The sequence below is a fragment of the Oryctolagus cuniculus genome, chromosome 13 (assembly GCF_964237555.1).
Source record: "Oryctolagus cuniculus chromosome 13, mOryCun1.1, whole genome shotgun sequence".
Lineage (NCBI taxonomy): Eukaryota > Metazoa > Chordata > Mammalia > Lagomorpha > Leporidae > Oryctolagus > Oryctolagus cuniculus.
In genome coordinates, this window is record NC_091444.1 from 30,977,208 (window position 1) to 31,000,333 (window position 23,126).

A 23,126-nucleotide genomic window follows, 5' to 3' on the forward strand; every position below is an offset into this window, starting at 1 on the left:
CACTCCCATTCAACATTTATTCCATTAACTCGGGAACACTTTTTTTTTTGCATACTTCAAGGAGAAAATCATATGTTACATAACATACACCGTCTGGCTATTTCAACTATCATATAGTGTGGGACACATACAATGGTTGTTTAATTCTGTTCACTGTAGTGAGGTGATGGGCAGGGCTGCAAGATTCTACAGCTCACTCCTCTCGGAAGGCTCACCCCCAGGTGCTATCGGTTGTCACTTCAAGCAATTTACAAAGAAATCATCTGAAAACCCCACCTACTGTACCTACCTTTAAGGCTGCAGGTGTTTTCAACAGATTTAGAGAAGAAATAGGAAGGAAAGGAATGGGAGCTCCACCTCTGGAGTTTTAACTAATCTTTCTCAGAAAAATAAACTCAAAGTGCCTGTTCATAGTTGTCAAATAATATCACATCTAAAGTGACTTGGGCAAGCTCCTGTCTTTCTTTTAAAAATAGTGTCCTCTGTGATTTAGGCGTCATTATTAACAGAATAAATTTTTCCTTCCAGCCTATTTTCATCTCCTATACTGTGACATTAGAGTATTACTTTTGGATAGTTGTATTTCAATTAAGCTTAGCTTTTAATAAGGAGAGATGAGGCAAAGAGAGAAAAAAAAATCAAAACACTGAAACAGAAAGAGTGGTCCATATAAAATCAAACTTGCGCGGTTCTGAACAGGGATCTTAAATACAAAACTGTTAAATTTTCAGTGTCTAGACTGCAATGAGCAAGCTGAAATGTACTAAAGTGTTCCCTCCTCGCCTTGTCTGTTTTGGAGTGTTTCAATTGCCTTTCCTTCTTCCAACAGCTGTGACAACTGTTAAAACAGTCAGTAAAATTAAGTCCGCTCTGTAATCCTGTAGTCAATGTTACATTTTAATCAGAGGTTGAAAGGGATTCATGTGATGAGCACACTCATTTAGAATGATTAGACTGACACATATGTCAAAATGAGCAGATATATTATTTTCATCTATTTATGCTATCAGCTATTACTGCTATTAAATGTGAAACAAGCTTTCAAGCATTATGTTCTTTAATGTGCTGGCACATTTCCTAAAATAAAAAAATACATAGTTAGAGGTTAACATTTTAGGCTCTCTTAATGGTGGCCAATAAATTGTATGAATCTTTAACAGTCCCCAAAGCAGAAACTGTCCGATGTTTTCCTCTGAACTGCATAACTCTAGTTTCATTTCTGTGTATACACACACGTGATGGGGTTTAACCCAGTACAATTACTATGAATATTAATAGCATGTATAAATTCCGTGGTTTATTAATTGAGACAGAGAGACAGATGCGTTGCTTAGCATTGGGTCTTTCTGTCTGTCCATTGAACCACGTAACGATCAGAACCTCATCCAGACAATAAACCTGTATTTTTAAAAGATGACTTTTAATTGAGCCAAAAAGAAAGCTAGTTTGAATCTTGCGCCAAAGCCAAAGGGACATGTGCCCCAATTTCATTTAAATGCATCTGCTTTAAGAGGCTTATCTAAACTAATTATTCAAATTAGCTATAAGAAGTTAAATTCAAGGAAACTACTTTAAAAAGAAGCCTCTAGGGGGATTTTTTAAAGTTTGCTTTGTTTATTTATTTATTAGAGAAAGTTTAGGATCTGGGTGAGCTTAGGTAAGACATTCTTCCTGACATGAATGCGTGCGCTTTCAATTCTCCAGGTGCGTGAACCCTCAAACTACACTTGAGTGGGCAGCCCTGCCTTTGTTTAGCTTTCATGTTTATTTTCACACATTTTAAGGTTGTTTCTCCCCGTGAGTGTCTGAAACTGAGAAAGCACAGCCTGACACTCAGTTCCTCCCAACCCCATCTCTTGGCCAGCATCTCGTGGGTGAGCGTGGATGTGGGGCCGTGCGTGTGGGAGCGTGCATGTAGGTACACACACACACACTCACACACACTCACACTCACACTCAGACGTACTTGAACAGCCGGCAAGACTGCAAGTCACTTTTCATCTCTTACTTAATTACAAAGCAATGCAATCTGCAGTCACTAAGGACAGCTAGTGGACATCTACCTATAGTGCACTGGCCCATCTTCTAGAGTTTTATATTTTCTTTGCAGCCCATGGAGAGAAATGTTTGCCAACAGCACTCTTTTCAGAATTATAACAGTTGGTATTACTGTAATGTAAAAGCAAACTGACTCAACAGCAAGAGAGAGAGACGAGTGACAGCTCCTGCGATATACTAGTGTTTTACCTGACCAGTGGGTTGAAATTAAATGTATGACCTGCTCATTTACACGAGAATGCTAATTTACTTCTCCTTTTCCCTCACCCTTGCCCCCCTCAACCTTTAGTAATCTGTATATATATATATATATATATATATTTCTGTGTATATAAAGATAACCATAAATACGAATCAAACTGCAAGTAAGAACGAAAGTACTTTTCTAGATTTTCTGGACACGACACATGAAACAAATCCATGGTCTGAGCATTGTCTCTTTCAGGGGAGATTTTAAAAGTCACTACTGCTTCTTCCCGAGTTTTTTTCCCTCCCCTTAAATATTTATAATGTGTGAAAATCTCATGTTACTTAATGGACTGATTTGTCAGTTAACTGCTGACTTAACGCTAACCATGCAAATAACATTATTCTAGCTCAGAATCGCACAGGGCTAGTTTTAAAATTGTTCTCTGAAGGAGAATTAGTCAATGTGCAATTTTGCCTCGAACTCTGCGCGGTAAGAAATGACAGGGAGCTGAAAATATCTGTCAAACAGCAAATACATAAGAGGCACTCCATAGTATAAATCATTTTGAATATTGTATTTTAAAACATCTTTCCTTGAGAAAATGGATCCTGGTAAAAGATGCATTTTAACAGTTCACTAAGCATTTGTGCCAAGTGCCTATTCTTAGCACCTGAATAAGAAGTGACTGTCACACAGCTGTTTTACTGACAGTCACTGAGCCTTGCGCCTCAAAGGTAACATTGTAGTCAGACAACAATTCTCCACTTCCTGAATTAGGAGATCACTCTCCACACAAAAGGCACAAGACAGACACAAACAGGCACTCGTGCACACAAAACACCCAGGGCATTACCTGAACCGGGGAGCGACGCCACATCCTGTCCACCCCCGCACACGCACCCCCACGCCGAGTTGAAAAAGGGAAAGAAAAAGGTACCTACTCTTCCTCGTAGTGCAGGGAAAAAGATTCAGGAAGGCAAAGTTCTACCGAATCCATGTGCGACCGGCAACCATTATTTGTGTAGCCCAGCTATAAATCAAAGTTTCCTTGACAGAGCACAGTGCAATTAACACAAATGTTCTCCTAGTGACAAGCCGAGAGGCACAGCCAGTTGGGACCAAAGCTCTCACACTCTCCTAATCAAGGACTTAAAGCCCCGATTGGAGCTTATTAATATGAAGTAGGGCTTTACATATGCAGTCCCACCGGCCCAGGCGCGCAGCCGATTGGGGGGCCTCTGCCCAATCAGGAGGGAGGCGACGCGAGGCTGCTCGGAGCGAGAGGAACCACGCAGGTAGAGCGGGTGCAGAGCGGCGGAGGGGGCTGCGGGCCGAGCGCGGGCAGCGGGAAGGGAGCGGGGACGAGAGCAGTGAGCGATTGCAAGGCTCCCAGGAGCGAGTGCGGGCGCGCTCGCTCGCTCGCTCGCTCCTCCCGCACTCTCGCTCTTCTCTCTCGCTCTTCTCTCTCTCTCTCTCTCTCTCTCTCTCTCTCTCTCTCTCTCTCTCTCTCTCTCTCTCTCTCTCTCCTCCCCCCTCCCTCCTCTCTGTCGCTACAAAAGAAACAGAACTAACTTAACTCTCTAAGCACTGGAGTCATTTGCCTGGGGTTTCTAAGATCTATGTTGCCTTGAAAAGAAGAACTCACGCAGACTCTCAGTTAATTTGGGAAAGGATTCTGCCGAAGGTAGAGCATTAAGTTTGTCCTGCCCTGTCTCTGTTTTTTTCCCCTGGGGGCTGCGGCTTCTCGGGTGCTGTACTTTCTCGTGTATTCCTAACTCCCGTCTCTTCCTGCTGTCCTGGTGTGTACCGGGCGTTTTAAACATAAAAGACATTCTTCTACATCGTTGAAGCGTGTGAACTGGGAGCGTCCTCTCAATGCAGTTTTACACAAACTACAGAAGAGGAAACAGGGCTTCCCTGCAATTTGAGAGACCGCCTATGTAAATTCTACGTGCAGCCGTCTCTAGATCTGCTCCTCTCTCTAGGAGGAGATACACAATACGGAGCTTTTCAAAGCGAGTGCAAGAGGAGTTGCAAGTGCAAGAGGAGTTGGTTCCTCAGAGGCGGGCGGACTGAGGGCTGTGGGGTAAATACAACATTAAATCTCTCAGTGCATTCGGACCAAATTAAAGACTGTATTTTTGGTAGGGAGAACATTTCTAAACAGTGCACTCAAAGTGTTCTTAATTGTGTACTTAATACAAGCTTCCAAACTCAGAGATATATACAAATGTATATGATTTTACTCCAAATGCCAGCTTCAAATAAAATGCAGTGTACATATTTGTTTCTATACCTAATGCTTTGTGCATGCTTAAAGAAAATTTGCTCAGATAACTTTTGTAAGCCCTTGCACACTCTGGCCACTATAAGCACTAGTTCTAAGCAGATAATAATTTACAGAACTAAAAATTCCCAATCAAAAGTGTTCCAAAAAACCAAGAGGCTATAAGAAGAGAGAGGTGTTTTTCCTCCTATGATACCATATAGCATATTTTTAATTTCTATGTAACAAAGAGCATGCTGAAGTCATATTTTAAACTGTAAGTGTTTATACACACACACACACACACACACATATATAGCCAATGCAATAGATACCAGCTATTTATGGCAGAGAGATAACTGCTACCTTACAGGACATTGAAGACCCACAATTTTTATATAATTCAGCTCTACTGCTTACCACCTTTTGCGCCTTCAGTCTCAGGCAGGACATAATAGAAATAGTATAACCTTTGAGATCAAAATTAATTAGTTCAGAAATTAAATCAGAACTCAAATCTTGCAAACCTCTCCAATTTTTGAGGTCTTTATAAAACAAAACACTAAAATAAGACAGCCACAATAACATTCAGAATATAAAAATGACAGACATGATTGGATCCCCCCCCACCCAGAAGAAAGCCATTTCCCTGCCATGCACTTAGCTATATCTAAGATACAGGCCCGATTTCCTTTTATTTGTGGTCTAAATGCAGACAAGTTTCTAGATCCCAACTCACATAGCTAAAACTGTGCTTGAGAATACTGTATAAAAGCAGGTAGTAAAAGCTTAATTACCAGTAGCATTATGCTGTCTATATTGTTAAATGTGAACTCTGCAATTAAGATGTAAATTTGGTTGTGAGCAGTGAATTAAAAGAGCTTGGAGATGCAGAAGAAAATCCAAGCATTCTGCAGACACTCGGGGTGGGGGAAGAAAAAGATCTGTGTATTCAATCGAAAAGGAGACATGTAATTCTTTGACAATTTCAAAAATAAATAAAAAGGCATTTTGAAAAAGAAGCATGACTTTTCTAAAATACAGAGAAATATGGAAGCTAATACTGCATTCAACAGAAAAACATCTTTGTTTCCTGTTCCTCTTGATTTCTGAATACACTAAAATCTTCAAGGTAATTAATAAACGTGATTGTACATTTTTAAAAAAAGATATACCAAAAAAATCTCTTATTTTTGTCCAGCATAATTTCTTAAAATGATAAAAAAATTATTTAATGTACTCAACATATCTTAATGGACTCAACACATGCACTCCGATCTTGTACCTGTGCGGAAGAATCTCGTATTGTATTCAGTCTCTTTGCATTATCATGCTGTGACAGAACCTGGCTATTCCTCCTTTGAAATGGCTGTTTAAAGGCAAGATTTGTAGTCAATTATTTACTGATGGCCTTAAGTCATCATATTTTATAGAGGCGATATTTTATTCCCCAGAATTTTCTTATTTCCTTTTCGGGGTATTTTTGCTTTTACTGCGACTCATTTGATTTCCTCGGTGTGTATTTTTAAACATATTTAGACTCATATTCATGCACGCGTCTTTCTTCTGTGCCCAGAGACACATGTACGCACTTGTACAGTGCCGCCCCCACTGATCTTCCGCTGACCATATTTCATCTCCGAAGGTGCCGTGTTCACTGAGCCTGCCGCTTTCTCAACGACCAGAAGTGCATTAGATTTGTAGAACGGGATGTTTTCCCCCAGGGATCAAAATGTCACCTGTACAAGTCAAGGGCCTAAGATTACACGTACAATCCTGAATCCAGTTTAACCAATTTAAAATTTAAAATAATATCCACTACACTGAACTTTCGAGACAGCTTCAAGAATATTTCATAAACACACAGCACAGTATCTCAAGAACCTTCCTTAATCACAGAAGTTCCTCACCTTGAAAGAGAAAGGAATAGAGACTCCTAGGAAAAGAAAGCCAGCACAAGTCATATTGAGCTTCAGCCTTCAAGAAATTCAACTACAGAGGATTTGGGGGGGAAAAAAAGCAATCAAAAAGATAAACAGACTAGAATAAGCTCATATTGCTAAATGTCCATACACTTCACAGTCTTACCACAAGGAGTCTACCCAAATCAGGAAAAATGGAATCAAACAAAAGAACTTCTTTTGACTGGTTCAAAAAGAATATTAGTAGATTAGTTACTATCAGTCTATCATGCATCAGACCCTCAGGCTAGACATAGTTTCACTCTCTTCCCTAAACACTGCAGTCACAAGTATCTGAACAACTTCTTCTCAGTTCCCAGGTAAGGCACAGATACAAAGAGATAGTGCACTTCATTTCCACTTGAAAGAAAGGAGCGGCCACAAGCAAAACTCAAGTGAAACAAAAGGTAGATTCCTAGGAGTTGCACATACTATGCATCTTACTGTATGTTAGTCAGAATCATTGCCTAAAACATACTAGCAATGAATTTTTATGTTACTACACAAAGTGGTGTGAAATGCTAAGAGTTGCTATGACTGCAAACTATTAGCTCTTTATAGCTCTCATGCTCCTTTTCTGAAAATTAAGAAAACTAATCCATATTAAAATATTTTAAGCTTACTATAGTCATTTTTGAAGCAGATTTAGATTTTGTAAGGAGGTCTTCAAAAAAATTCTTGGAAAATACTTATTACAAGAAAAAAAATGCCTGAATTTCAAATATTTTTGTACCAAAATAAACTTATCTTTTAAGTCAATTTCCATGAACTTTTTGAAGTTCCCTCCCCTACTGCACATTGGCTATTTGCTGAACACTTTAAAACTAAGCCAGTTTTTAAAAATTCTGAGGTTTAAATTGCCTTGTAAATCTGCCTTCCAGATTTTTCCTCAAGATCATCAAACCTTTGAAACGCTGTTGAATTTTTTGAACCACTGTCTCTGATGTCTTTGATATAGCCTGTGTAGTGTTATCTTACTACAGAAAGCAAGCCAGGACTACTTCAATCTAATGCGTTTCACTCTGAGGGGAAACCCATCGTTCAGTCGCTAAGAAAAAAAACCTTACAGCACAGGTGAAAAGGGCCAGATGCCAGCCTTTGTGGCCTGGGCTCCTCGCTTTCTAGTCCCCTGTCTCCTCATCTGCAAACTGGAATTTCTGCTGGGCCATAAACCTACTTAGGAACATACCTTTCCCACTGAGCACAGGCAGACTTCTTTGGAAGTCAGGGTGGCTACTTTGTATTACCACCAAACCTCTATCAATTCATCATACCTCATTTTCTGTTGCCTTTCATTTCTAGGGCACAGGCTTTGATATTTAAATTATTGTCTCCATTGGCAAGAAGCAATCATTTCTACTGAAAGTGATCACTTCCACAGAAGCACTCATAAAAATCTTTCCTTTTGATACAGCGCTTGTCCTATAAATCCATCCCATTCCCAAATTATGGAGTCTCAAAAAAAAAAAAAAAAAAAAGCCCATTCCCTGGGGAGCAATCGTCTCTCCTCCATAATACACCAACTCGTTTCCCGGTGTTTTTGTGAAAGTGGAAGAATAAATAATCAGTGACAGAAAAACTAAGAGAAGCAATTCGGCTCCTGTTTAATTAATTCAGGATTATTTCACTTTCATTTTGTCAAGCTAATAATATACATGGTGAAATGTCAGTAAAAATTAAATTACAAACTACAGTAGCTCCAATGGGACAACTGACTTCAGTTATGTTGTATTTCTAACATCCTCATCCTAGTATAATATCAAGTGTGTTTTATGGCGTCCTACAAGGTTTCTATAATCTGTGTGGCATGTATTTACAGAGCAATAGTTAACATTTTGAGATTATACATTAATAAATGAGTTGCAGTCATATTCTTTCCTGAATGTTAAGCACTGCAAGCTAAATGCAGAAAACATTCAAGGTCAATGTCCCGTTTTAGACCTTTTCAGGCAGCGGTAATATTATGATAATCAAGCTTAAAATATTCCTATAGAAAGAGTAAATTAGCCTTTTCACTTGAAAGATGATTATGATAAACAATAAACCTAAGAGAGGACGAAATCCCTATTTTTAAAAGCCATAAATTGTTGACTCAATCATGTGTGTGATAGTGTGGTCCAAAATAAAGGGGAGCTTAGCTCTGGGAGGAAGGCAGGGCCACAGTGGAGATTGAGGAGGAGAAAGTGGAACAAACACAAAGATTTCAGAAGAAGCAATATCTGCTTTATCCCAGGAAAATGATCAAATTACCCATTTTAGCCACCCCATTCAACATCTATTTAGGTGCTCTCTCTCTCTCTCTCTCTATATATATATATATATATTCTATATATATATAAATAATATATATATAAAATTGAGTGTTCACTACAATTGGAAAGGTCTCTTTTCCTATTGCTTTTGCTAACCTTTCTGTCAAGACTTTCAAAGGAGCAGTTGAAAAAACAATGAGATATTAACAGCTAGTATCCACATAAACAGGTTTAAAAAGGTTATTGCACCTTTTGGATGTTAGAACTCATTGATATATTTCTAAGATTTTTTTTAAGGACTCATTCATTTACTTGAAAGGTAGAGTCACAGACAGACAGAAGGAGAGACAGAGAGAGAGAGGTCCTCCATCTGTCGGTTCACTCCCCAGAGGCTGCAATGGCAGAGCCGGGCCAGTCTGAAGCCAGGAGCTTCATCTGGGTCTCCCATGTGGGTGCAAGGGGCCAACAACTTGTGCCATCTTCTGCTGCCCTCCCAGGAGTGCTAGCAGGGAACTGGATTGGAAGTGAAGCCGCTGAGACTCGAACCAGCACCATATGCGATGCTAGCACCACAGGTAGTAGCTTTACCTGCTATGCCATAGCATTGGCCCCTAAGGTTCCTTTTTATAAATTAATATATTTGATAAAAATCTGCTTCCCAGAAGCAAGGGCAATCAGTTAGGGGTGTGTATGTGTCATACCTGGCAGAAGTCAGAGGCCTACAGACAGGCTTACAACAAGAGGTTGCAGCTTGCTCATGACTTGGGCTCAGATTCCAATAACCAGGGGTGAGACTGGACTGGAGTCACTTCACCAACCTAAGTCTCAGTTAATTCAGCTGTTAAATGGAAAAAACAGTCACAGTCTTGTAGACTTGTATTGGGAATTAAACAAGCTATACCAATTTAGCATTGTTGTCTGGTCATCGTTGAACGGGAACATTATGACCCAGAAGGCTAAGGACATTCTGTCTTATGCCACGTGTCCTAGCCTAATAATTTCCAGTTTTCCCTCCTTTTGCTTCAGTTTGGTTACTAAATTTTATTCTGGTCCTACACATAGTGACCCTTCCGTACACATCAGCCATATTATTTTAAATCTCACTAACTGAAAGAAGAGATAGGAAAGAATGGCATTACAGTTCAGTTGGCCTTCTTCCTTGACCAAGGGTTCAAAATACTTACTATAGAAAAGAAAACAAGGTACAACTATTTCTCCAGCAATGATGCCATTAACATTTACTATAAGAATTTTGAATTGCTGGCTAACCTGCCAAATAGATGCTGGCTCAATGCAACGAGAGGGAACAATAAGAGTTTTTCCCCTTAAAGCTATCACCATGTTTTGTGCATGGGGATGAGGAAGACGGACTTAGGAAACTTAACTGATTCTGCTGACTCTCCTAAGAATTCAATTGGATATTGTTTACGAGAAAGAAGTGGAGAGAGAAATTGCTCATGCTCTTTTTCTCTTCCTTTAAGGGACTTCTTCCACATCCCTCTACCCTAACCATTCAGTCAATAATGCTGTTGATTTTATTACTATCTCAAGCACAAGCTCATTCACCCAGGAACTCTTTTGATCAGATATCTCAAGAACTCAATTTCTTCACAAGGCTTTCTCTTGTTACATTGAATGACCACTAATCTATGGCAGAACAGAAAGTCTGGGCAATGGGGAATTACAGGCAAGGAAAGACCGAGGGGATTATGGATCCAACTTGGTTCTCTTACAGGTGCAGAAAATAAGGCTCAGAATGGGTAAGAGCCTTAGCCCAGGTTACACACCTAGGTGGTAGGAAAGCTCATATTAGAAAAGATTACATTTCTCCCCTTTGCAGTGCTTAGTTAGTAACAAGCTACTAATGTTAATCTCACAATTGTTGACAATATACCAAGGGCATAGAACTCCAACTGAGATCAGAGCCCTCTAAGGAAAAAGGTCCCAGTGAGAGCCAAGGGACATCAGAACTGAAGAGGTAAATACCCAGCGTATACTGTATTGTACTCTATTTTCAACAAAAGCTTAGAAATAGTCAAAGAAATGTGTCACATTTAAAAGCAAGTGGGGATGAGCTAGTAGAAATAAATTCTCTCTCTTCTCCTGGTTAATCAGCTGTACTTTTATACACACATTTTGACTATCTTTTCCTTTAAAGACTCAATTGTTATAAAACAGCCTGTCCTTGCTCCATTCCAACCCCTCTCCTAGTATATCTGTGGAAATGGGCCAGGTCTGATGGTGTTCCCAGGGCCAGTAACATGAATATGTCTTTGGATGAGTGAATGAATGTATGAACTAATGATCAATGCTTTGACTCAGTGTACTACTGCTCACTTGAAGGGAGGCTACCAAATTTACAAAGATGGTTCAGTCAGATTCTTGAAGTCATAGAGGAAGGCTCTAAAAGATAAGTAATTGAAACAAAGGTAAGTGGAGAGCAAGGAGGTTGGAAGAAGAATGTGGGGACAAGGTCTGCTGTGTAGACTAAGTGGTTCCAGCACTTCCTCACTACTTATCCCTCTCATAGCCAAGCATGAGCAATTTGGAGTCATTGCTTTCTTCTTCTCCTTTCTATTTTTCTATGTTTTCCACATAGTATATTAACTAAGTATTGGATCAAGAAAAACATTTTTATTGACATGAAAGCCAACAAGCAAAGCTTGCCATATCAAGACCTAAAAGCACAGCTCTTACCAGGGCAACACAGACACTTGTTTTTTTCCCATTTAACCTGATAGCAAATGCATTTAAAATCACTGTCCCACTTTCCGTTCCAACTGGGGCTTTACAAAATAGCTCCCACAAAGAAGGGTGGTGAGAAGAAGAAGGGCTGTTCTGTCATCAATGAGGTGGTGAGCCAAGTCTAACATCAACACATCCATAGAGTGGGCTTTAAGAAACGTGCTCCTTGGGCACTCAGAGAGATCCAGAAGTCTGCAATGAAAGAGGGCCTCCAGGCCGGTGCCATGGCTCAATAGGCTAATCCTCCACCTGCAGTGCCTACACCCTGGGTTCTAGTCCCGGTCAGGGCGCCGGATGCTGTCCCGGTTGTCCCTCTTCCAGGCCAGCTCTCTGCTGTGGCCTGGGAGTGCAGTGGAGAATGGCCCAAGTGCTTGGGCCATGCACCCCATGGGAGACCAGGAGAAGCACCTGGCTCCTGCCTTTGGATCAGCACGGTGCACCGGCTGCAGCACGCTGGCCATGTCGGCCATTAGAGGGTGAACCAACGGCAAAGGAAAACCTTTCTCTCTGTCTCTCTCACTGTCCACTCTGCCTGTCAAAAAAAAAAAAAAAAAAAAAAAAAAGAGGGCCTCCAAATGAAGGCATGGAAACCATGCTCAACAAAACTGTCTGGGCCCAAGGAATAAGGAACATCCAATACCACATGCAGTGAGATTGTCCAGAAGAACGTATTGAGGAAGCAGATCCGCCAAACAGGCTCTACACTTTGGTTACCCACGTAGCTGTCACCACTTGGAGAAATCTACGGCTAGCATGGGTGAGAACTAACTGCTGATTAAAGTTGTACAACTGAAAAAAAAAAATCGCAGTCTCCCGGGGAGGGTGTGTGGCCTACTGGTTGAGATACCCATGTACCATATTGGAGACTCTGAGACCAATGGCTGGCTCTTGTCCCTGACTCCCACTTCCTGCCAATGCAGACTCTGAAGGCCTGGTGATGGCTCAAATAGTTGGGTCCCACACAGGAGACATATATTTTGTTCTAGCCCTGGTTATTGTAGCCATTTTGGGAATGAACTAGCCAGTAAAAGCTCTGTCTCTGAAATAAATAAATAAATAATTTTTTCAAAAAGCCATTGTGGGGACAGGAGGAGAGAGGGAGGAGAGAGATATTTTCCATCCTCTGGTTCATTCATAAAATGGCTACAATGGCTGGGGCTGGGCCAAACAGAAGTCAGGAGCCAGGAACTCCTTACGGATCTCCCATATGGGTGCAGGGGTCCAAGCAGTCAGGCGAATCTTCTGCTACTTTCTCAGACACGTTAACAGGGAACAAGATCAGAAGGGAGCAGCCAGTACTTGAACTGGTGCCCATATGGGATGCTGGTGTTGCAAGGCAATGGCTTAACCCACTGTACCACAACACCGGCCCCTAAATATTTTTTTTTAATCACAAGCCCAGATATGTCCTGAAACCAAATTCTTTTTTTTTTTTTTTTTTTTGACAGGCAAAGTTAGACAGTGAAAGAGAGAGAGACAGAGACAGAGAGAGAAAGGTCTTCCTTTTCCATTGGTTCACCCTCCAATAGCTGCTGCCGCCAGCGCACCGCGTTGATCTGAAGGCAGGAACCAGGTGCTTCTCCTGGTCTCCCATTTGGGTGCAGGGCCCAAGGACCTGAGCCATCCTCCACTGCACTCCCAGGCCACAGCAGAGAGCTGGACTGGAAGAGGAGCAACCAGGACAGAATCCAGCGCCCCAACTGGGACTAGAACCCAGGGTGCAGGCGCTGCAGGCGGAGGATTAGCCTATTGAGCTGCGGTGCTGGCCACCAAATTCTTTTTTATAAAAGCATTCCAAAATGGTTCTTTAGTCCAACATAAAAATTTCTACATGACAGATTTTAGGAGCATCTCGTTGCATAAAGATTTCTTTGGCTAAATGTTGACAGGGACCCTGTGAGGAATGGCCACATGGCTCCAACGTCAACAAGGTGCTGAATGCTTCAGGAAGGAGGCAGATTTCACTTTTTCTGGGGGGGGGGGGGGGAGAAGGGAATTAATTAAAAAGACCAAGTTCTTGCCTTCAGGATGTTCTATACTCTGCTCCCTGAAATTCGTTATCCAAGTCCTGTATAGTTTGTTTCGCTCCAAGAGCAAGATCCTGATGAGAACACCTCACATTCAAGAGAATCAAATATTATTTCTAGAAAACCACACTTTGGGTACAAAAGAGAAAGATGCAAAAGAATTTTTCCTCCTTCCCCTGGCAGCTTAAAATGACAGGAATGGTGGTGGGGCAGAGGGAATCGGAACAAAAGCTCTTGGCTCCTGGGCTTTAACCCAGCCCAACCCTGACCATTATGGTCATTTGGGGAGAAAACCAGCAGATAGATAGACCTCTCTCTCTCTCTCTCTCTCTCTCTCTCTCTCTTTCTCTCTCTCTCTCTGTAATCTCCCTTTCAAATACATAAATAAATCTTAAATATATAATTATATAATATATATATATATATTTCCTGGTAGAGAAGTTTGATTGTTAGAACTTTAAAAATTATAGTAAGTAAAATATCTAATTATTTTTGCTATAATTTAATATTAACAAATGCTTCTTTTGTTCCCACTATAACCCTATGTGGTGGACAGAGGCTATATTATTCTCCTCATTTTATTTGTTTTTAAACATTTTGTTTTCTTAAATTTTAACTTGTTTGAAAGGCAGAGAGACAGAGACAGAAGAGATCTTCCATTTCCTGGTTCACTTCTCAAATGCCAATAACAGCCCAGGCTGAGCCAAGAATAAGCCAGAATCTGGAAGTCAGTCTGCATCTCCTGTGTGGCTGGCAGAGACCCAACTACTTGGGCCATGCCTGTACGCATTAGCAGGAAGCTGGAACTAGAAGCAGAGCAGGGACTTGACACCGGGTACTCTAACATGCGAGGCCCATACTGGATACAGGTGTCCCAACAGGAGGCTTAACTGCTGGACCAAATGCTGGCCCCAGTCGCTATTTCATCGATGACAAAACTGAGGTTCAAAGTGTTTAATTCACTGCACAAAAGATGCCCTGATATAATAAAGCAAAATTAGGATCTGAATGTATTGGTTGGTTGTTTATTTATTTTTACAAGTTCTGTATATTTTCTACTCCTAATGTCTAACTGTTTCCTATTAATCTTTCTGCATCTGTTTTGAAAGACACTTCACCAGCATACATGTTTCCCCATCAACAAATGGTTGGGCTTTAGGATATGTAGTAAAGCTGCTCCTAACATTGACATCTCCTGGTCTTCCTCTCTTACTCAGAAAACCCCTTTTAGATGTGTGCTTTACAAGGTGCTTTATGAATCTTCTGGGTTCAGCATGTATAACACTGGTAAGAAGTTAGAGCACAGAAAAGAAACCTAAGGTCTCAGTTGTCTTCTCTATCACAGATTTTACTCAGAAAGATTTGGGATAGCTCCCCAGTGACTTTCTCCTCCTCGAGTTTTACCATCATGCAACCATTGCATAATTCTAGAATATCTAAGTCAAGGAACCCAGAGACATAAGGAAGATCAAAACCATGTTTTGTTAAGACAGAAGGAGTAACAATCCAATTTTTAAAAAATTGAATTTAAAAACTAGTATACTTGCCTGGGATTTTTCCAAGATTTCCTCCATAATTAAAAAAAAAAAGATCAACCCATATAATATAACAGCTTCATAAACATCAGTGTTTTCTCCAGAATTACTCTATTTCATCTCTCTAATGTTTACAGAATGCAATTTAAGGAGATTTTTGTTGCACAGTGCCAGGTACTCTCGGGCCTGGGTATGTCATTGCTAAGAAGATCTTGGAAGGAAACAAGGCCACATTTTGTTTCCTCTATTAGTACAGATGATTAAACGAGACATTATTAGCTTTAATGGGCTCTTTCTGAGGTTAGAGCTTTTCAGTACTGCCCAAGTCCTGTCCCACCACTGGCCTCATTCCCACTGATTGAGCAGTTAGACCTATTCAATTACTCAATCCCAATCAATATTCTGAACTGTACAGAAAGCAAATGTAAACATTTAGTTCATTTTTATCAGACTTAATTCATGTGCTCTTAGTCACAAAGAACAAAGTTACATTATTTATAAATAAACTATGTAGATTTGCACAGAAAGTATTCCTCTCTGTAATTCAGGCTCCCATTAGTCAGCTACAATATTCAGCAACACAGTCCACAGGGTGGACAGAACACCCTCCACTGTCCCTTCCATGCTAAACCTTCCTCGTGTGCCCCCAGGCCCAATCAATGGCTCTCTCTCCTCTGTGTCCCACAATGCTTTGCACTAACTAGTCTAACTGGTTTATCTCAAGGTCTCTCTGCATTTCATTTACTAAACTTCTTGAAGGCAGTTACTTATCTGTGCTGTGCCCAACACCATAATCTATGCATCTTAGGCTCTTGATAAGTATTAGCTGAAATAATTGCTGATTTTGACAAATTTGTTCACATTTGTGGGGTTTCCTTTTGTATATAAACTTCAAGATTTCTCTGAAGAAACCTTGTCCACATTTTAATGAAGTCAATACAGTTACTCTTTCTTAATTAGCTACTCAGAAAATAAAACCTATATCATTGAATGCACTCCTGCCCCATAGATAAGAACGTGTTGAATGCATTTTTCAGTATTCTTTTCCTTAAGATAGGGTTGGTACAGTGATGGCAAAATCCTGCCATCATGAGAGAACCTCTGCAACAGAGGGTCAGTAGTTTTCAATACCCAATATCATGCTCATAAATAAATCTACATATTAGGGGCCCTATGTGGTCTCAGTTAACTCAGTGATTTCCTGAAGCAGTAGCTTTCCTGGGTCACAATATGACCTCTACTTGAGAAACAGGAGGACAGGATGGAACATTCCCCAGTGGCAGTTACTGCCACATTACTTATCTCTGTAAATTAGAGACAGCTTGAATTTTAGGGTAAGTTTGAAAACACAATCACTGAATTCCTCCCATCTTGCCCAGAAAAGAAAGGTGTAGTAGGAAGAACGGTTCTTCCCTGTCATCTGTGACCTGGGCCAGCCGGTCCCACTCATCACCAGGGAACGGGATTGGAGACCCAAGGGTCCTCAAAGTGCTGATCCCAGAACTTGCATCAGTTGGAAGTGGGTTATCAATGCAAATTCTGCTCCCCGCCCCAACCCCAGCAGCCCACAACTCCAAAACTCCAAAAATCTGGGGTAGCAGTCTGTTTTAACAAGCCCCCAGGGGGATTCTGGTACATGCCCAAGTGTGGCAACACAGCCCCTAGAGTATCTCCATAGTTCACCTTTATTCCAAGTCTCCAGTTTCATCATCAGGAACAGAGTCATAGTAAAACCAAATTATCCCAGGAAGCTTTGGCCCGGTAATTAAGTTGACACTTGGGATTGAGTTCTGTCTCTACTTCTGATCCAGCTTCCTGCTAATGCACACCCTGGGAGGCGGCAAGCAGATGATGACTCAGGTACTTGAGTCCCTGTTGCCCACAAGGGAGACATGGATTGAGTTCTGAGCTCCTGGTTGTGGTCTGGCTCAGCGCTGGTTGTTGTAAGCATTTGAGGAAGTGAACCAGCAAGAGGACTCAATCTCTTTCACTCTCTCTGCCTTTGAAATAAATAAAAAAATAAATAAATGAAACTTTTTTTTAAAGAGCAAGATTCTGAATATAAAGAAGTATAAAAAAATAAAAACCTTATCCTTAATCCTTAGTTTGGCAAAGGGGAAGACAGAGGAGGCTCCCTGTGGGACAAAGACTTAGCATCCTTTTGTCATCCACACTAACCAATGCTCTTGATGTCCTCCCCATACTTGTAACCCTCATGAGAGGAAAACGGCATCCTTTCATTTTTATAAATAATCCTGGCACTAAGGGCCAAGTACATAAAAAGCTAATCTCCAAAGATTCATTAAACCGACCTAAAATGCAGCCTGAGATGGGAAATAGGCAGGAATTCCTGGAGCGGTGAGAATAAGAGGTCATAGAATCATAGCTCTATTTATTTCATAATAAAACCAAGTAAGGAAGGTTCTTATATACAAATGGTCTTCTTTCATTCAGACTCTCTACTTGAAGCTATCAGTGAAGAGCTTTCAAGAGCCATTGCCCAGTGGATTTAACTGATAGGTACTCTGAAAATGCGAGTAATTGGGATCTCCAGTGAGGGGTAAATGGTTTATAACAGTGGCTCTCAGAGTGAAGCATGAGTATCTCTAAAGATCTGGTAAGGATGCAAATTTCAGGCTGGGGATGGGATCCAGCAATCTGTGATCGGCAGTCTCCCGCCCCTGCACACCCCACCCCACCCCACCCAGGTCATTGTGATACACATTCAAGTTTGAGACCCAGTGATTCTTCTACCAGGAATGGGGACCCTCTGGCCTAGGTGCCAGATATGGCCCTGCCAAGGCAACTGTAGGTGGGATTCAATAAATCTAATGCAGACTAATTTTTAAGTTGATAATTTTGTAGGGCCCACAAATGATATCCTAAATATCCACATGGCCCTTAGCAGATAAAAAGGTTCCCCACCCCTGAAAGAATTTAAAAGAAAAATGAAAGGCATTCTCATTATTCAACCTGTTTCCAGAATCCAGTTCCCTAATGGCAGCTCTTCGATATGGGCCGTGGCACTCCCAACGCAAGTTTCAGGACAGACCAAGCCATATCTAAACAGTGACAATTCCCACCTCTGTCCCTAAGGAGAAGGAGGTTTAAGATGCAGAGGGCAAACCTGTCCCTGCTACATTCATTCTGCCAGACTCCCTCATTCACTCTTCCCTGCAGATTGTCTTGCAAATGTGGCCACAACACATCTTAAGGCCTGAGTCTGACTTCTGGCTGCCACCGTGTTACCCTCTTCTGGGTGAAGAACGACCCTTTGGATCACTGACTTGCTATTATTCTATGCTTAATAGCCCTGACCTGAGCAATATTTTCTATCTGGCTACAGTCCTATCTGTAAATTCTCTATTTTGAATGAATACCGATTTTGTGACATGAAGTCTGCTATATAATGAAATGCAAACAATGAAAAGGCTAAATCAGTTTACAAAAAAATCTATTTGTCAAACAGTGTGGAGATGTTCCCAATTTAGTCTGGGCAGTTCATGCAGCTCTTGATAAGGGAGTTAAAAACCGAGCTCTTGGCCGAATGAAAATAAAGGCATCTGCACCAGATATATTTTCCTTTCAGAAGTCTTTGTTGTAACTTGTAGCTAATTAAATGCCCTTACACAAGAGATGCACACACACAGCAAAATCAGAGAATTTTTTTACAAGGGAGCCGGGGAGAAGAGAGGAGCACAACACCGCCTGGCCACTACCACCGCTTATATTTCATTTACATTTCTATACAGCTTCATCAGTCGGACAAAAAGAGCACTAGGGGAGGCCTTTTTTGTTCAATGTTGAACTAGAGAGATTTCTAAGCCCTGCAAAGGAACGTGCCTCACATTAAAAAAAAAAAAAAAAAAAAAAAGAAGAAGAAGAAGAAGAAGAAGAATTAGAAAGAAGGGGAAAAAATAGTAGCCCTGCTTTAGGTGGTTCTGGGGAAATAATGTTTTTTTCCAAACCTTTCTGTATAACTGGCAGAGTAACTGCAAAATTATCAAGAAGCTAAAGGGTTCAAATTGTTACTTGTATTTTCTTTACCCCTGGAGATTATTTGCTGGCAGAGGCATCCCTGTATGAAGCTTGATGTTCATTCAAGTGATTTGAATTTACCATGTCACAATGATCAAAATGTGGTTTTATATGTATTGACATTCCATAGCTTTTCCACCTCTCAAGTTAACTATTTCATTGGGCAGAAGTGAAAGTGTTAATTCTCAGTTGAAATTTTTTTAATCATGTAAGAAATTGATTCTCAAATAAAACTAGTATTGAGTCATCACGATCCTGAAATAGCATTGGATAGAAAAACAGAACATTGTCTAAACTGAAGAGTCATTACTAGAGAATTGAGAGTTCTTAGGATCAGTGTGATGTATATAAGGATTGTTTCTTTATGCCAGAGACAATCTCATGTCACTACACATGTGGATTCTACTACCCAGAATCACCCCTCTACATGTACACACACACACACACACACACACACTTCTCTTTTTCATCTGCAGATTCAGAAAGATCCTCTCTGGAGGCATCTCTTATCTTGCTACCATTTTGTGTTTTCCTATCTGAACTTTGACCTTTCTCATTAAACTGTGAGCTCTTTGAAGGCAGGAATCCTGGGCTGTCTATCTCTGAATGCTTGGAACTCACAGCCTAAGGCGCTACAGAGAGTACAAATTCAACAGCTGTGTGTCAAATAAATGAATGAGTACAAGCACAGCAAAGCATTTGCCTTTTTTTTTTTTTTTTAAGGATTTATTTAGTTGAAAGGCATAAAGAGAAAGAGGGAGAGGGGGAGAGAAAGAGAGAGAGATCTCAATCTTCTATCCACTGGTTCACTCCCGAAATGCTCCAAAAATCCAAAGTTGGCCAAGCCAAATTTAGGAACCAGAAACTTCATTTGGGTCCCACATGGGTGGCAGGAACCCAAATACTTGGGGCATCATCTACTGCCTCCCAGGGGCATTAGTATGAAGCTGGATCAGAAGAGTGGAGCTGCCAGGACTTGAACCAGGCACTCCAATATGGGATTACAGCATCCCTCGTGGCATGTTCCCCACAACACCTACCGCAGCACTTGTCTTCGGAGCTTAGTATTGTTACTAGCATGAGAATGATTAATTTGTGTAACTTTTTTGCCATCAGAAAACATGACTTCTGATTCAGTATTACTGGATCAGTAAATATACAAGATGAGCCTAGTAATAATAGGTACCCTTGTTAGGATGTGGTAAGGAGGACACTTTGCCTCTGCAATTTTCCTCCTGCCAGTACTTATATCATATCATGAGAAAAATGTAAGAGGAATTCCAGTAGAGGGCATACTACAAAATATGTAACCAGTGCCCATCGGAACTGTCAAGGTTATTAAAAACAAGTACCACCTGAGAAACTGTCACAACCAAGGGAAGTCTGAGGTGACAGGATGACTAAATGTAATGTGGGGTCATGGGATGGTAACAGGACTTCAGATGAAAAAGCAAGAACATTTGAGTAAAGTATAAAGTTAGTGCATCAATATTGGTTCATAAGTTGGGATAAATGTACCATACAATGTAAGATGTGCATATTAGGAGAAACCTTGTATAGGATATGTGACAACTCTGTTGTATATTAACAATTATTCTGTAAATCTTATACTGTTTGAAGATAAAACATTTTATTTAAAAAAATAATGTATACACATGAAAAACAATAAAAAAATCATAACAGCAAACTGGTTTGCTTCAATTTATAAGTACCAAAAGTATTTTGAAAAAAAAAAACTATGACTTTTGTATATATAGATGAGAAAAAGAATTTGTCAGTTTCTAAGTCCTATTGATTCTGATTTTGAATCACCTGTTATGTTCCTAAAATTAAGTTCCAACTGCCTGAATCTCCTAACTAATGGTTTCCTTGGCCTCCTGGTCTCCCTCTTCCTTCTGCTTTTTTTCTAATCTATTCCATATGTTGTTCTAAAGCACTTTACCCTGTATTTTCCACTACTATAGAACAAAATCAAGATTTTTGTAACCTGAAATTCAGGTCTGTTCACAACCTGACCCAAACTGCTCTGCCTAGCATACGTCTCCCTATTCTGCTTCAAGCAACCTGGTTACAATCTCTTCCTGACCTGAATGGACTGAATGCATTACTATTTACAGATTGTTGCTCCAGCTATTCCCATTACCATCTATTTAATGCCCAGGCATTTGTCACACTCTTCACATTGATGTGTCTTCACAAAGTAGTCAAAAGCCTTGAAAAAGACTTCACTAGGGTGGGCATTACAGGGCACTAGGTTAATCCTTTCACTTGGAATGTCCTCATCCTATTTTGCAATACCTGGTAAGAGTCCCAGCTATTTCACTTCCTATCCAGCTTCCTGCTAATGTGCCTAGAAGGCAGAGATGATGGCTCAAGTTCTTGAGACCTTGCCTCCCACATAGAAGATTGACCTGAATGGACTTCCTGGCTCTTGGCTTCAGCCTGACCCAGCGCTGGCTACTTCAGGCATTTGGGAAGTGAACAAGCAGATGTTAGGAACTCTCTTTCTCTCATTATCTCAATCGTTGTCTTTTAAATAAACAAATAAATCTTTAGAAAAAGGATATAACAATTCTACTTGAGAAAGAAGGCAGGTTTTCTGAGCTAGGTCTCAAAAGCCTGGGGGAGCAAACATTCACGGCAAAATGAGATGGCTTTTAATAACAGAAGAGAACAGAATATTTTCCCAATGGAGAGTAAGTTCCTGGAGAACAGAAACTACCGGATTCCTTAACAGTCCAAGTAGACTTATCAGAAGATAAGTATCAGAAGATAAGCTTGTATGAAGAACTATTTGGCCAATGCATACTCCTTTTTGTTTCAATTTTTTAATTTATATGAGGTGAATAAATTTTATGTCTTTCATGTATACAGATTTAGGAGCATAGTGATACTTCCCACTCTAAAACATATTTCTTCGATGTTCTGTACCATATCCCTCCAAACCCTTAATATGGGACTTTGCCTACAGTGGTTACTCCATAAGTACAGTTAAATGAATAAATGATTTCTTAACACTTCCATTCTTTGTCAAATTGCAAAAGTGGAGAGAGGGATAGAGCAAAATTTCAGTTATGAAAAGAAGTCTAAAGAAAATGAATGGTTAAGAATATAAAATTCTTCATTTATTTACATACCCTAATTAAACTAGCATATAAAACTAGTTAGCATGTTGTATTCGCATCGCCCTCTGGTGTTAGACTCCTAGACAATTAAAAAAAGCCCTCAAATGTACAGTTTAGGGAGATTTTAACTAAAGAAAAAAGAGGAGTAGAAGGTTCAACCTTCCCTGATAAATGCAAAACGAGTGTAGCATTAAATGGGAAGTGCTTTGTCTCAAATTCACTTCAGTTGTTACTTGATTTTTTAACCCCAACAATCTATGGAGCCTGCAGTATATTTGCTTAATGGAGTAAATTCTTCCTTCTGTCAATGTCACTGCCTTCCTCTGATAGCCATTAGAGACCAATGGATTGAGGTTGTACCACAGGTTGCTTTTATAAAAGGTGTGCTTTAAATCCCGAGAAGATATGACTTTGCAACAGTTGCACAATGAAGATTTATCCCTCTCCCAAAGTTGGTAAGTTCCAGAAAATTCAATGAGTAGAGAAGAAAAGTTATAGCACAGGCACAATCTATCCATTTGCAATAACAGGTAGGAGAATGTGCCAAAGTAACTGAAATAAAACAAAAGACCATCTTCAAAGTGACTCTTGGTATCACAGAGAGAACCCTGAAATAAATATCTCAGGGCTTTTCTTGCCATGGCACAGAATTCAGAAAGTCCCTTGTATTAAAAATACAGGGGCAGATATTTGGCTGAGTAGTTATGATGCCCATGTACCATATCAGAGTGCTTGGATTTTATACCCATCTCTCCATCCTGATTCCAAATGCCTGCAACTGTGGCTGCTGGGAGGCAGTGGTAATGGCTCAAGTGATTGGTTCCTGCTGCTACCCATGAGGGAGACCTGGATTGAGTTCCCAGTTCCTTGCATTGATCCCATCCCAAGGCCTTGGCAGATATTTGGGGAGCAAAGCAATGGATGGGAGT

At 40.4% G+C, this 23,126-nt stretch overlaps 1 protein-coding gene across 11 annotated transcripts in view; it reads right to left on the reverse strand.

The window, feature by feature from the left end:
- The window catches only part of ESRRG (estrogen related receptor gamma), a 656,681-nt gene that overhangs the window by 242,782 nt on the left and 390,773 nt on the right, over positions 1–23,126 (reverse strand). The window contains exon 1 of one of the 11 annotated variants that reach the window (XM_051820576.2): positions 3,190–3,373. The exons of 7 other annotated variants lie outside the window; for them this stretch is intronic. Coding sequence is in view for 1 of the 4 variants with exons in the window: in XM_002717508.5 (XP_002717554.1) it covers positions 3,190–3,245 (56 nt within the window). In the remaining 3 variants the exon portion in view is untranslated. Of the gene's footprint in view, positions 1–3,189; positions 7,948–23,126 lie in introns of those variants that run through there. 3 more of the 11 variants (XM_002717508.5, XM_070055321.1, XM_051820568.2) reach the window with 3 other exon arrangements.